General features: G+C 31.5%; 1 protein-coding gene across 1 annotated transcript; it reads left to right on the plus strand.

Annotated features, from left to right (window-relative positions):
* Positions 1 to 7251: 7251 nt before the first annotated feature.
* Positions 7252 to 9234, plus strand: LOC134722401 (protein toll-like). The gene has a single exon (XM_063586020.1). The coding sequence runs from the start codon at positions 7252 to 7254 to the stop codon at positions 9232 to 9234; it is 1983 nt and encodes a 660-aa protein (XP_063442090.1).
* Positions 9235 to 14069: the final 4835 nt, after the last annotated feature.

The raw sequence follows: 14069 nt of genomic DNA on the forward strand, positions 1-14069 counted from the left end.
CACAGAAACGGCCATGTTAGAAGATGAAAGGTCATGAAACGATCGATGTCAAATAAAATGTTTACACATATTTACAACTATACGTCATACAATTTTTTAATTTTTTTTAAATTTGCATTAAACCAATGGGTCGGATGTTGATTTTTAGTTTAAAACAATATTTCATACAAATGAATTGAACTAGATGTTGATTTTTGTCATATCTTCCTTCGGGAAAGAAATTCTAACGTTACTGATGTCATCATAACCTATGGGTGATGAATTTAAAGCAGTTGCTATTTTGCCGACGGCAAAATAGCAAAATGGTTTCGCCGGCTCTGATTAAAACCGTGAGCTCAGTTCAAACCAGCAAAAGGGCAAAACTATTGTAAGATATACTGCTTCCTGCATACAGTTAAAAAACCAATCTGTTTACTCTTTTAGATATAATTTCATTGCAACAAATGGATACTCAATATTTTTTTTCTGGGTATAAATTCTTAATAGCTATTTACACTTTGACTAATAAATGCTGTCAAACGATTGATAATAATTATTGTATGTGCTTCAACTAGCTATTATTATTTATTGCATGCTGCATGCCTTGTTTTATTTGTTATTGCATATGTTTTTATATTCGATGAAAAGCTCATTAGAGCTTATGTTTGTATTGTTTGTCAATATGCCGAATCCAAATAAAGTTTTACTTACTTACTTTTTCTTATTTAACTACTGATATATCTTTAATTATTTGATTCCGGATGTATATATTGACAGTGCAAATTTTCGTAGTGCTTTTCAAAAGTAAATATATCAAATTTCACTCTTTGCAAAGAAACGACAAAATAAATATTCAGTATATTGCTCAAGCTGTTCCGGCAAAATAGCCATTTCTACGTCCGGTTAAGAAACTAAATTATTTTCCGCCTGGTTACGAAATTAACTACAGTCGGTCTGATGTTTATTGAAATATGATAATCTTAAAGACTGCAGCCATTTCTTTGCATTTTTTATTTTAATACACACAAAGGTTGTCAGAGGGTTCTGTCTTATTTTAGCCTGACTGGTTTTTTTATAGAATGAAAAAACCCAAGGATTTGTATACTAACTATATAAATCCTCGAAAACACAACACGTTTTGTTTGTCACAATTTCTTTCAACTTAGTCATTAAAGGTACCAAAAAGAAAGGGAAGAAAAATCCAATTATCCAAATTATAAAGGAATGCGGGTAATATTAAAATTATCCTCTTTAATTATGTAACCCCCGTTGAAATTTCCTTAGTTTATTTTGGAAAGCTCACTCCTTTTTAAACAACATTATAAGCTCACTCTTAAGATCTACAGTGTCTTATTTTTTTTTAACTTGTTGAATGAATATAACTATTGGTTTCCTTTCTTTTCACACAAAATCGGATTTACCAGGTACATGTATATAATTTATACAAATTCAAACAAGTTTGCACAACCTGTACCTTGCAAAAAGATCCGTGTGTGGCTAATACTTTTTACCGGTGTGTTTTCCCACAGTTAATCATTCCTACAATTTCGATTTCTATGAAGTTCAACGTAATCAATGTATAAATAATCAATTATTTCAATGGATTTCATTATGTATGACGGATGAAATTATTTTGAAAGGCACATCCTTTGTTTTTCTATTACAGACATAACGTTGTTTATAACATTTCCTTGTTACGAACGTTATAAACATCAATTTTATGATATATGTAGTGATCGAATGTGTCGTCGTAATTAGCATGATGGTGTCATATATTTTTCAATATTGCATTTTAAGATAGATATGCAATATTGGTTATTTACCCTGAATGTATCCTTCATTTATATATCAGCATCGGCATTTCGAATCTTCGTCTTTGGATTTCTCTCATGTGTTTTCTTTACTTTATTTAGCACAAATTACACCCATAAGAGGGCCAAAGGCATGACAATGACATGTGATAACAACAATATAATGACGACATTTACATTTACATAAACATAAAAAATAAAATAAAACAAAACAACACAACAAATGACCTCAAATACCCCCTGTCCTCAGTTCCATATACCGTTTGATAAGGATCCTAAATATTTCACTTGCTCACTAGTGGTTGGATTTGGTATATATTTCATTTTATTATATATAAAAAAAAAATGTATTGAGTTTTTAAATCATTAAAAAAGACATACCTTGACCTATAAAGGTTTACTTTTTCAAATTGTGTCTTGGATGGAGAATTGTACGTCTCATTGGCACTCAAACCACATCTTCCTATATCTATGTTTTAAATCATCATTTATTTTACATATCAACAAGAAATGGGATTCATCATCGAGAACTTTGCAGTTACTACAAAGTCTTTGAGGACATGGACTATTTCTATATCTATTTATTGACTGTATACAGATATAGGAAGATATGGTGTGAGTGCCAATGAGACAACTCTCCATACAAATAACAATTTATAAAAGTAAACCATTATATAGGTCAATGTACGGCCTTCAACACGGAGCCTTTGCTCACACCGAACAAAAAGCTATAAAGGGCCCCAAAATTACTACATGTAAACCGGGAAAACCAACGGTCTAATCTATATGAAAATAAGAAGTGAGAAACACGTATAAATAACATAAACAAACGACAACTACTGTACATCAGATTCCTGACTTAGGACAGATGCAAACATTTGCACTTATGTCTTTTTTCGTTTTATTTTTGCAATAATATTATCCATATCTTCGACTGGTTTTGTATTGCCCCTTAGCTTTCTTATTTTCATTTTCATTTTCTTTAAAATTGACGCATCCACTTAAAAATGTCAGTATGTTTTTAAAAATATAAACCCTAACAAGAACACAGGATATATATAAAAAAAATTACGCAAACACATCTATGTCCTGCAATTGTAAACATGTTCTTAAGAACTTCTGACTTTCTATGTAGAGTGGGAGGCCCATATTCTCCGGGGACACACTTTCGCCGTTTTATGATTTTGAGGTAAAAACACTTCAAAGGATGGCTGAAATGGAAGAAATTATAATTTTATAACAAATATGGTTATTTTTTAAACGTTAACAAAATTATAGCACTAACTGCAAAAGTGCGAAAATCGGACACCAATTTTCTGTCAATTTTCTGAATGTAAAGCAGGATTTTCAAAGATTTTTTTCTTAGTAATTTTTTGACTGATTGGCCTATATTTCTGTTTTTTTTTACACCTTTGAAATGTCTGCTGTTCATCTTTAATGAAATTTATTTGATAAATATTATAAAAAGCTGCATTTATTTGGTTTTAAATAGATGTGTAAAAACGGCGAATATGTGCCACCCATTGACAAAACTTCAGGAAATTTCAAGCACCCTTTAATCTAATTTTACAGATGATTATTTTCAAACAAACATGTTTTCAAGCTTATGAATGTTTTGCATTTGAAGTTATCTTTATATAGAAATATCAGTATACTTCAAAAACATATAGACCTGAACATATATATAGAAAACATGGAAAGATATGGCGAAAATGAGCACCCCACTCTATATCAAATGTGTAAATGATTATGTTTGTCCTCCTGACTAAGCTTCGTAATATCTGATGTTATTATTTTGTTCCAATGTGTCTATCGCAAAGAATTGAGAATGGAAACGGGGAATGTACCAAAGAGACAATGACCCGAACAAAGGACAGAAAAGGAGTACATTGCCACCAATGGTACATCAGCTTTAGCTTGCCACTGAAAAATTATGTGTTCTAAGTCAGCAAAAAGGAAGCCACTCTACACTCCGAAACATATCAATGAACTAAACATGAAAATAAAGACATACAAGACTATCAAAGGTTATATAGAGGTTTCTGACTTAAGATGGACGCATACATGCTGCGGGGTTTAACATGTTTTGTGAGATATCAATCCACTTCCTATACCTCGTGCTAATATGGAATATACAAGCACACAGTGATACGCACCTTAAAACTCAATTTAAAAGAAGTCCAAGTTCGATATTAGAATAGGTCGCAACTATATTTATATCATATTTTTGAGCAAAGGAAATGTATTACTATATTAAGAATATCTGCTCACAAATTGCAAATTGAATCTGGTAGATACCAGGGTACTCTTCTACAAAACCGAATTTGTTTCAGGTGCACCTCAGGTGAGGTTGAGGATGAAGTTCATTTTTTATTTAAATGTTACACTCATTTATTGTCGAGCCTTCGACTTAAGTCGAAAAAGCGAGACTAAGCGATCATACTTTCCGTCGTCGTCGGTGTCGTCGTCGTCGGCGGCGTCCACAAATATTCACTCTGTGGTAAAAGTTTTTGAAATTTTAATAGCTTTCTTAAACTATACTGGATTTCTACCAAACTTGGACAGAAGCTTGTTTATAATCATAAGATAGTATCCAGAAGTAAATTTTGTAAAAATAAAATTCCATTTTTCCGTATTTTACTTATAAATGGACTTAGTTTTTTTCTGCGGGGAAACATTACATTCACTCTGTGGTTAAAGTTTTTAAAATTTTAATAACTTTCTTAAACTATCCTTGGTTTGTACCAAACTTGGACAGAAGCTTGTTTATGATCATAAGATATTATCCAGAAGTAAATTTTGTAAAAAAATAAATCCATTTTTTTCGTATTTTACTTTTAAATGGACTTAGATTTTCTTCCAGTTAACATTACATACAGTCTGCAATTAAAGTTTTCAAAACATTTATTACATTCATTAACTATCCTAGATTTTTAACAAACTTGGACAGAAGCTTCTTACAATCATAAGATAGTATCAAGAGGATAATTTTATTGATTTTTTTCCTCATTTTTGTTGAGTCTGTGATTTACAGCAAAAGTAGGCGAGACACTGGGTTCCGCGGAACCCTTACAAATTTTTTAAAAAGAGAGGAATTGATGCAAAATATATATTAAAATCATGTCCAAAGTTTCAAAATTTAAATATTGATAACAAATTAATTTGGATAATGAATAATGAGGATCCCAATGTACTATTTGCATTTTACAAATATATAGAAGATACTAAGAATTAAAGTAAAACTTAATCTGCAATAACTAATTCATTATAACTCTTTAATATGAATTTGGATACCCTGTTAAGCCTGCACAGATCATAAGAAGAATTTCAAATTCTTTGGCACCGTCCCTTGATGATCTTTGCTGGCTGGACACAGAATCTATAATCTTAGAAATATGTTTTTAAAATATATTTTCAATAATTAAGGAGCTTGACTCATCTGCATAAAGTACAAGTAGGGACTCCCCTTTAAGCACCGACTCTTGGTGCTTTCTGCAGATAAGTCATATTAAATATCCTTTATTAAATATACTTTGTTATTTGCAGTATACCTCATAGTCAAATGTGGGAATGCTTAATTGCTTTGTTTTTTATTGGGTTCTTTTTGTATTGTATTTTTTTATATTGACATTTCTCCGCACAAACTACTAATGCCTCATGTTTGTCTTTTTAAAGTGAAGATAGTGACCATTACACTTACCGGGTGCACTTGAGTCAATTTCAACATAGAATTCATTGAATAATAATACATTGCTACTATTTTGTTGAGTGTATTTTCTGTGGTATATTATTTTATTTTATTATTTTCATAACACTTGTTATATATCTTTTACTGTGTGTGTATTGCATATGTTATTGTTTATAATAATATTGTCTGTATCATATGCCCTCCTGGGGCCCTAATTTGGTAATAAAAATATTCTATTCTATTCTATTCTATCAATGTAGCGAGAAATTCCCGCACCCAGAGGCGTCCTTCAGCTGGCCCCTAAACAAATATATACTAGTTCAGTGATAATGAACGCCATACTAATTTCCAAATTGTACACAAGAAACTAAAATTAAAATACTATTTTGTGAGAGCTGATCATGCGGTCTCCTCTAAAAGCTCTTCAACTGTAGGATGGCGCAAGTCGTGTGGTATCAATGTATATATATATACATAGTTTATTTAGCAATTGTCAATGCTTGTCAGTTGGGTTTATGAACACCAGTTATTCGACCTGCTTGTCAATATTGATGCGTTTTGTTACAATATACTATTTCACTTTTTTTGTCATTTGAAAAATGTTGTTTGTGCTGTATTTAAACCCCTCTACCAAGAAATTTGTTTTGCATGCACACATAATAAAATTGTTGTTTTTATCCAAAGCAATCCTAGGTTTGAACGTTGTTTTCAATTTAGACCTTGTAAACATACATGACATATATAAATATATAGTTTAAGTACTATTCTAAGTAAAAGTATTTTAAAAAGATTTTACAAATTAAAATCAAGGTTAAAAGTATAAAATTATTTTGCCTTTTGGTTTTTATCATTTTAATTTTTGAAAGACCAGGTAAACAAGGAAAAGGTAGACGGATCTCTGACATACTTATCTATAAAATCTGTCATAGTTATGTTTTGGACATGATGTATTACATGAGGGTGTGGATTTGGGGGTCTTCATGTCAATAAACTGAAACCTTCACGCTATTTTTGTCATTCTCAAATATTATGGTAAATTACTTCTTCTTTTTTATACTTTAGCTCATTATTGTTCTCCATTCTTTAATTCGTTCTGCCCATTCTTGTCTATTTTTTCTTTGATGGCCAGTATTCACTTTTCTGTAATCCCGTCAAGGCCCTCGTACATTAACCTCCGGCTACAAAATAATGTCACACTAAGGCAGAACACAAACTACGTGACGACAATATGGATAATTGTTTCCAAGGATGTACATTTATCCTTACTTTTTCTTTCAAATCGCAGTGGAAAAATGCATTTAATCTCTAAAACATTGTGTTATTCTAGTAAAAATGTACGATTGTTTTACCGTTTTGTGGTATGCGGTCGAATTAAAGTGTCATAACATAAACTATGTTCTTTGAGGACTATCTGTTAAATGGGAACATTTGGAATCTACATAAACAGTTGTAATGCGAACGGAATTATTTTTTTGTATTTAACTCGTCGAAACCGAGTTAACTAATTCATAACATGTGTGTGATGTGATTAAATCATACAAACATAAATATGGATTCCGATCTAAACAAAAAGTAATGATTCATATTGTTTTGTGGTCCTATCATGACAGGAGTAAACTGTTAAAATAGAAAATAATATATAATCTATCGTACACATTAACATAACAATTCAAAATGAGGACTTTAATGCTTGTTTGTTTTTTGTTTACTGTCTATTTAATTAACCATGGACACTCTCAGGAAAATAGTACAGAAACGTTACAAGATGCGATGATGGATATCTTAAAACAAGATTTCACAAGCGAAAATGAAACGGTTGGAAATAATGGGAATAGTATTCTACCCGAAAGTATGAATGAGACTTGTACAATAACAGAGATGAATGGGACTTATCATTGTTATTGTTTAATTGACAATAACCATTCTGGATTATGGGACTTCACTGCCATTAGGAAATGGGTCTTAAACTCGAGTTATGAATTCCAATTTGATTTGATATGTGTTAACTTCTCAAAGATTGCATTGCCTTGGCCAATCAAAGCCAAGAATATCGATTTTGTCAGAGTGAAAAGTTGTACTATAACTGGATTTTTTACGGACTATGGAAATCCCTATATCGAAACCATTCCGGATCATCTTCGAGTCATGGACATATCCAACTCCATCGTTCTGATTGGACTACAAGACTTGGTGACATTGGTAACCAATTTCAAAGAAGTTACCGAAGATTACAACTGCGGCAATGACAAAACTTTACAAACTCTCATATACACAAATGTTACTTACATATATAATATGGACGAAATAAATTTCCTTGAAGAAGGTAAATCAGAAAAATCAGAAGACGAAATCATAGGCGCCGGAAGTAACATGATTGCGAATACTCGCGAGCTTGACCACAGATGTTCGTTCAACGAGCTTAAAGAAATTGACCAGAGTATAAGCACTACTAAGTCAAGATATTTCCTCTCCATTCAAACTGAACTATCAACATTTCCAAAGCTGACATTTTATAATTTGTCTAATACCGGACAAGATCAAATCACGAAAGAATTCCAAACTTGGTGGAGATTCTTTCCAAAATTGGAATTATTAGATCTCTCTTACAATATCATATCAACCATAGATTTGGATCCATCAGCCTACACGTGGAGTACTTTTAAAATAAAAATAGATTTAAGATACAATAACATAACCGAATTAGCACAAGAAGATTTGGAACTCCTCGGTAGCTTATCGAATGTAAACGTCGATATTAGATATAATCCGATACATTGTGAATGTTCAGATCATATGATTGAATTGTTGGAAATAATACATGATGATACAAAATGGGAAGCAATGGGACTGCATCGATATAATTATCTTAAAAATATGACCTGCAACTTACCGGATATACTGAAAGGTAAAAAACTTTCAGAGATAACTAAATATGATATATTATGCCCAATGTTCGGTGCATCATCACCGGTCCCTATAATAGTTCTAAGCATCTGCATACTAATTCTTATTGTTATCATTATACTTTTGACAAAATTCAGAAAAGAAATATTTATTTTGACGTATACGAGATTTCATATCATACTTCCGTGTCAACCAGCCGAAGTTTCGGAGAACAAAACTTATGATGCATTTGTATCGTACAGTAGTCAAGACGAAGAATGGGTTTCTAAGACATTTAAAGAATTAGAGGCATCATCACAATCCGACGGTTACCATCAGTTCCGCTTTTGTCTTCACCATAGAGACTTTGTTCCTGGGAAGACAATCTTTGACAATGTTATAGACAGTGTGGAATCAAGCAGGCATACAGTGATTATTTTATCAAAACATTTCTTACAAAGCCACTATTGCATGTATGAATTTCATGAAGCTTTTCAGCAAAGTATTATAGAACGAAAACGTCACATGGTGGTCGTTTTAATGGAAAATATTCCCGAGGGAGAACTTCCAACCGATTTAAAACGATGTCTCAAAACATTTACATATATTAGAAGAGACGATTCGATTTTCAAAGATCGATTAATATTTGCAATGTCGCATAAAGGGAGAAAAGACGCGAAATCCCATAATAAAAATAAAGTTACCGACGGCCTTGACAACCCTGTATTTTCTTCATCTGAGAAGGATGTAACACTTCGATTAGAGACATCCAGACCTCGGCATGACGACTCAGTGATAACGTTGAGTCAGATCGTACCTGATCTCGTGGTGGGACATAATGAATCTAAAAGTAATGGATACACAATAGCATAGTTTAATGGTGTATATGTTGTGTACAAGTTGTAATATTGTACAAATTATAATTGGTAAATATTTTTTGTACAATTTATCAGTGTTTTATGAATTTAACACAAATGGATGATACAAGCGCACTGTTTATTGTTTTGCATTTTCTGTCATATTTCACAACTACATGATACAGTCTAATACTGAGCATTGATACAAAAACATTAAGAGACCACATAAAGATTTTTTATGGATATGAATATGGTATAAAGAGAAAAATTAATAAACATATTAAGTTGAAAAATTAAACTGGTACATTTTAGTTAAACCTGTATCACCTGGTGCAAGAAGGTGTGTGTCATAAAAGTTATAACTTGTACAAAAACCCTGTACAAATTATAATTTATACAAATTGACATCTTGTACACAACATATACATATTTTTGTAAATGATATTATGACCTACAAAACTTTTTCAGTATTGTTATAAATCTTGAATTCGATCAAATCTTATTCTTTTCAGATATTGATCTCGTTTAAAAAAATTATGGAATCCAAATCATAAGAACACAAAGTTGTATAGTTTATTGATGTATATATATTTTTTTGTAATAAAAATATAATATACCTGAACTTATATTGTTATAATATTAGTTTGAATATGAAAAATAACCGACATTTTTACCTTTCTTTTTTTTTTACCATATCATCAACAGTTGTATACCGCTGTTAAAAAGAAGATATAAATCGATCGAGAAAATCCGGGTTACAAACTAAAACCGAGGGAATCACATCAATTATAATCAGAAAATAATGGAACAACAGAAACACTGAACTGTAACAAAACAGACGACAATGCAACACACATACAAACGAACTAAGAGATAAAAACAGCCATATTCTTTACTTGATACAGGACATTAATTTTACGGAAAAATAGTGTGTTAAATCTGGTTATTTGACAAGCTAGACCTCCTGCTTTTAGGGCAATATTAAGGCTACAGCTTAAATGACAACATTACGTGACAGGAATACAGTACAAACAAAACTATATGATGCAGATTGCGATATTGTTAATGAGATGTAAAGTACACAGTTTCTTAATTTTTATTTTGCATATACTTTTTAGTAAAGGAAATCGTTGTACATAAAAACGAGGGAGTACGTATTACCAAACTAAATGCCGCCAACTATCAAAAACGTAAGTCGAAAAAAGCAGAACAACCAATTTGACAAAAAGAAAAACAACAGTTCTAAAAAAAACTCATGTGCTCAGAACTACATGGGAACATGTTATTATCCAAATATTTAGTACAACACACAATTTATGAGATGCAATAAAAGATTATAGACTTACATAAACAGCAAACATAATCTATTTAGAATAATTATTCAAATGGGTTTAGCTGTTAGCTATTTGTATTTTGATAGTTATAATAATATTTTAAGGTTTATGTACCCTTCTGTAGCCATTTTGTACGAATTTTTCAAACCTTAATTGTATCAAAACTACAGATATAATGAATAATAGAGATAGACCATTTTGTACATATTCCAAGGGGAAAGTTGATGCAAAGCATTATTGTTTACTGTTCCATTGCATTTAATAGAAAAAGAGGACTTTGTGGCAAATAAATCAAGATTTTTATAGAAAATCCACAGCCTTTATCCTTGTACTCTCATATTTGGTAATTTGATGACTGATAGATATAGTATTATTGCATGCAGTCATTAAAACAAGTTTAAAAATGTAGTTATTGGTTAAAACAAATATAAATATGGCCAGAACAAGTACACCTTATAACGTTCAGGGGGAAAAGTTGGATCATGCCAATTTTTCCGCGGGGAAATATTGGATCGATCCAGTTTTTCCCCCCGGAAAAATTGGCATGGGGGAAGAATGGCTATAGGACACCGGCATTGAACTAGCTAATGCTAATTAATGACCACTTTATCACCTGTGTCCACTTCCGCATACGTTTTCGATTTCATTTAGGACATACATGTATTGCGTAGCAAGAAACAGTTAGAAAAAAATATTAAAATTTTCTGTCATAAATTTTACCATCCAATTTTCATTGCTCTCTTGCAATATTAAGCTTAATGTTTTTGTCATTTATGAGCATATGTATGTAATGAGAATCTTCCATAGATTTTATATCCAATATATAAAATGGAAAATATAATATCTTTTGGGTGTATCGATGGCAGCAATGCAGCAATCTGCATTTATTTGGTTATAAAATATTGCAAAAAGATGGGAAAAGATGTCACATTTTCCCCCGAAATTTGGCCAAAAGTAGAATTTCAATCGCTTGAAGTCGTACCTTTTTCTGGATCGTTGGCCGGTCTAGCTATGAAAGTACGGAGAGTCAAACAGAAAATAGCACATGTAACATGTAAAAATATTCTTGATGTTCTTATACATTTTATGTTTTTTATAAAATCAGTACTAAGCTGTGTATGACTACATTAGAGCTAAAAGACCTGAGACATTCTGGCGTTTTATAGTGGACACGCTTTGGCGAATAACAATTACGGACACGCTTGGGGGATATTTAATATTACGGACACGCTTGGGGGATATTTAATATTACGGACACGCTTGGGGGATATTTAATATTACGGACACGTTTGGGGGAGTCAGACACGTTTCTTTGGGGGCGGATACGTTTGGGAGTGTTACATATGTAAAGTCGACATTTAAACTATAAAAACTTAAAATGTCACAGCATGCCACATTGTCATTAAGAATAAGCTTTATTTTACTCAACGTATTTTTGCTCTGCACGATATTTTTGTCATGCTTTCATGACTTTCATATTTATACATTTTGCCTGAAACGGAACAGGCAATTTGTGGAATTTTTATTTAAATTTCAGTCATTTATGAAAATGACTTGATATTTTTAGACATTTTATAAAACGCCTGTCAGCTAAAGGCAGTGTAAAAAATGCCTTAATTTTAGGAAATGTCTATAGCATATACATATTTAATTGTAGAATGTATCAAGATTTTAAAACTTTCAAGCAAACCGAAAAAGATAAGAAAAATGTTTGATTTTTTTGTATTTATTTTATTCCTAAAATATGCAGTTTCACATGAGAAACATGATCTATTATATATCCTTCCAGATCATCTAAGATCACCTCTAGTTTTTAGTGGACTTCGTGGTGCTTGTTGTTTTCTATGTTGATTTGTTTACTGTTGTTTGTTTTTTTGTCTCATCTTTTAATTAGTTATGGCATTGTCAGAATATTTTCGACTTTTCCAATTGTATGAAAGGACATACACGATGACTCTATCCGTATATCCTACTATTTGTCCCACCTAATTTAAAAAGATTAAACAAATTAAAATCAAAGTAAAAGGTATAATTATCTTTTTGCCTTTTGCCTTTAGATGTAATGTTTTTGATATTCAAAGACTAAGTAAACCAGGTATACAGATCTCTGACACACTTAACAATATAATCTGTCAGAATGATGTTTTTGGTTTTTAAGAACATGCTTTAGGTACATGCTGTGGTTAAATTGTTTTAGACACCAATAACTCTGTCAAACTTTCACGGAAATTCGAACATAATATAAAAAAGAAGATGTGGTATGATTGTCAATGAGACAACTCTCCACCAGGGACCGACTTGACACAAAAATTAACAACTATATTTCACCATACGGCCTCCAACAATGATCAAAGCACATAACACAAAGTCAGCTATACAGGGCCAACAAATGACAATGTAAAACAAAAATTAACGGCATTATTTAAGTAAAAGAATGAAGGAAAAATTTCTGGTTCAGTCTGAGGTAAAAGATTTTTTTCTTTTTTTAACAGTCTACATTCAAATTCATTCCAATGTTAAAGTTTTTAAATCATGAATAACTCTGTCAGACGATCCTGGAATTTTATGAAATTTTGACCAAAGCCTGCCTTATGAAATTAAGCGGTAAGAAATAGTGCAAGTTTTCTAATCTTGATGTTGATTTCCAGTTTTATTTAATAACTTGTTTCAAGCAGATGAAAATAACAATGTTATGATTCCAGGCATTGTAAAATAATTGTAAATAAAAGTCTGCGCGAAAAAATCGGACTCCGATACAAAAAAAAACCAAAAAAAAACGTACCCCCTCCTTGAAGTTAAATGGGTATTCCCTCAATTCTTGATAAAAATAACGACAACATTGATAATTGTTTCCAAGGATGTACATTTAAACTTACGTTTTCTTTCAAATCGAAGTGGAAAGTGCACTCTATTTCTAAAACATTATATTATGTGACTATTAATTTTCTGTATTCTAATTGTCTAAAAGCATCAGAAATCCTCTTTGATTAATCATTATATTCACCGCAGACTCACGAGAGGTTAATATAAGATTTGGAACAACGTCCTTGTACCAAAATGCAGATGTTCCAGGGCAACGCCAAAGATGTTTTTTTTTCTCCGCCATGTAAATTCTCGATTTTTTCTTCTTCTTGTTTTCGGTCTAATTTTTATCCTCTTTTTGTTTTTGTGTATTTTTTTTTTAGTAAATTTAATAAAATATTCAAATTTAGAAAATTGGCAAAAGCAGATGATATATTTAGTAAATTAATCAGGATTAGTTTTAAATGCAGTGTGTATCTGAGCAAATACTAGATAATTCGTAAAGGATAAAAAGTCATATAATAAACCAATTATAAAAAAAAAGAGATGTGGTATGAATGCCAATGAGACAACTCTCCACAAGACACAAAAATTAACAACTACAGGTCACCGTACAGCGTTCGACAATGAGCAAAGCTTATAGCGCATAGTCTGCTATAAAAGGCCTCGAAATGACAATATAAAACAATTCAAATGAGAAAAATAACTGTTGACT

Source organism: Mytilus trossulus, chromosome 6 (assembly GCF_036588685.1).
Source record: "Mytilus trossulus isolate FHL-02 chromosome 6, PNRI_Mtr1.1.1.hap1, whole genome shotgun sequence".
Classification (NCBI taxonomy): domain Eukaryota; kingdom Metazoa; phylum Mollusca; class Bivalvia; order Mytilida; family Mytilidae; genus Mytilus; species Mytilus trossulus.

What these genes read in the sequence shown, in the direction of transcription:
- LOC134722401 (XM_063586020.1), top strand. Translation starts at nt 7,252, where the DNA reads ATGGATATCTTAAAACAAGATTTCACAAGCGAAAATGAAACGGTTGGA.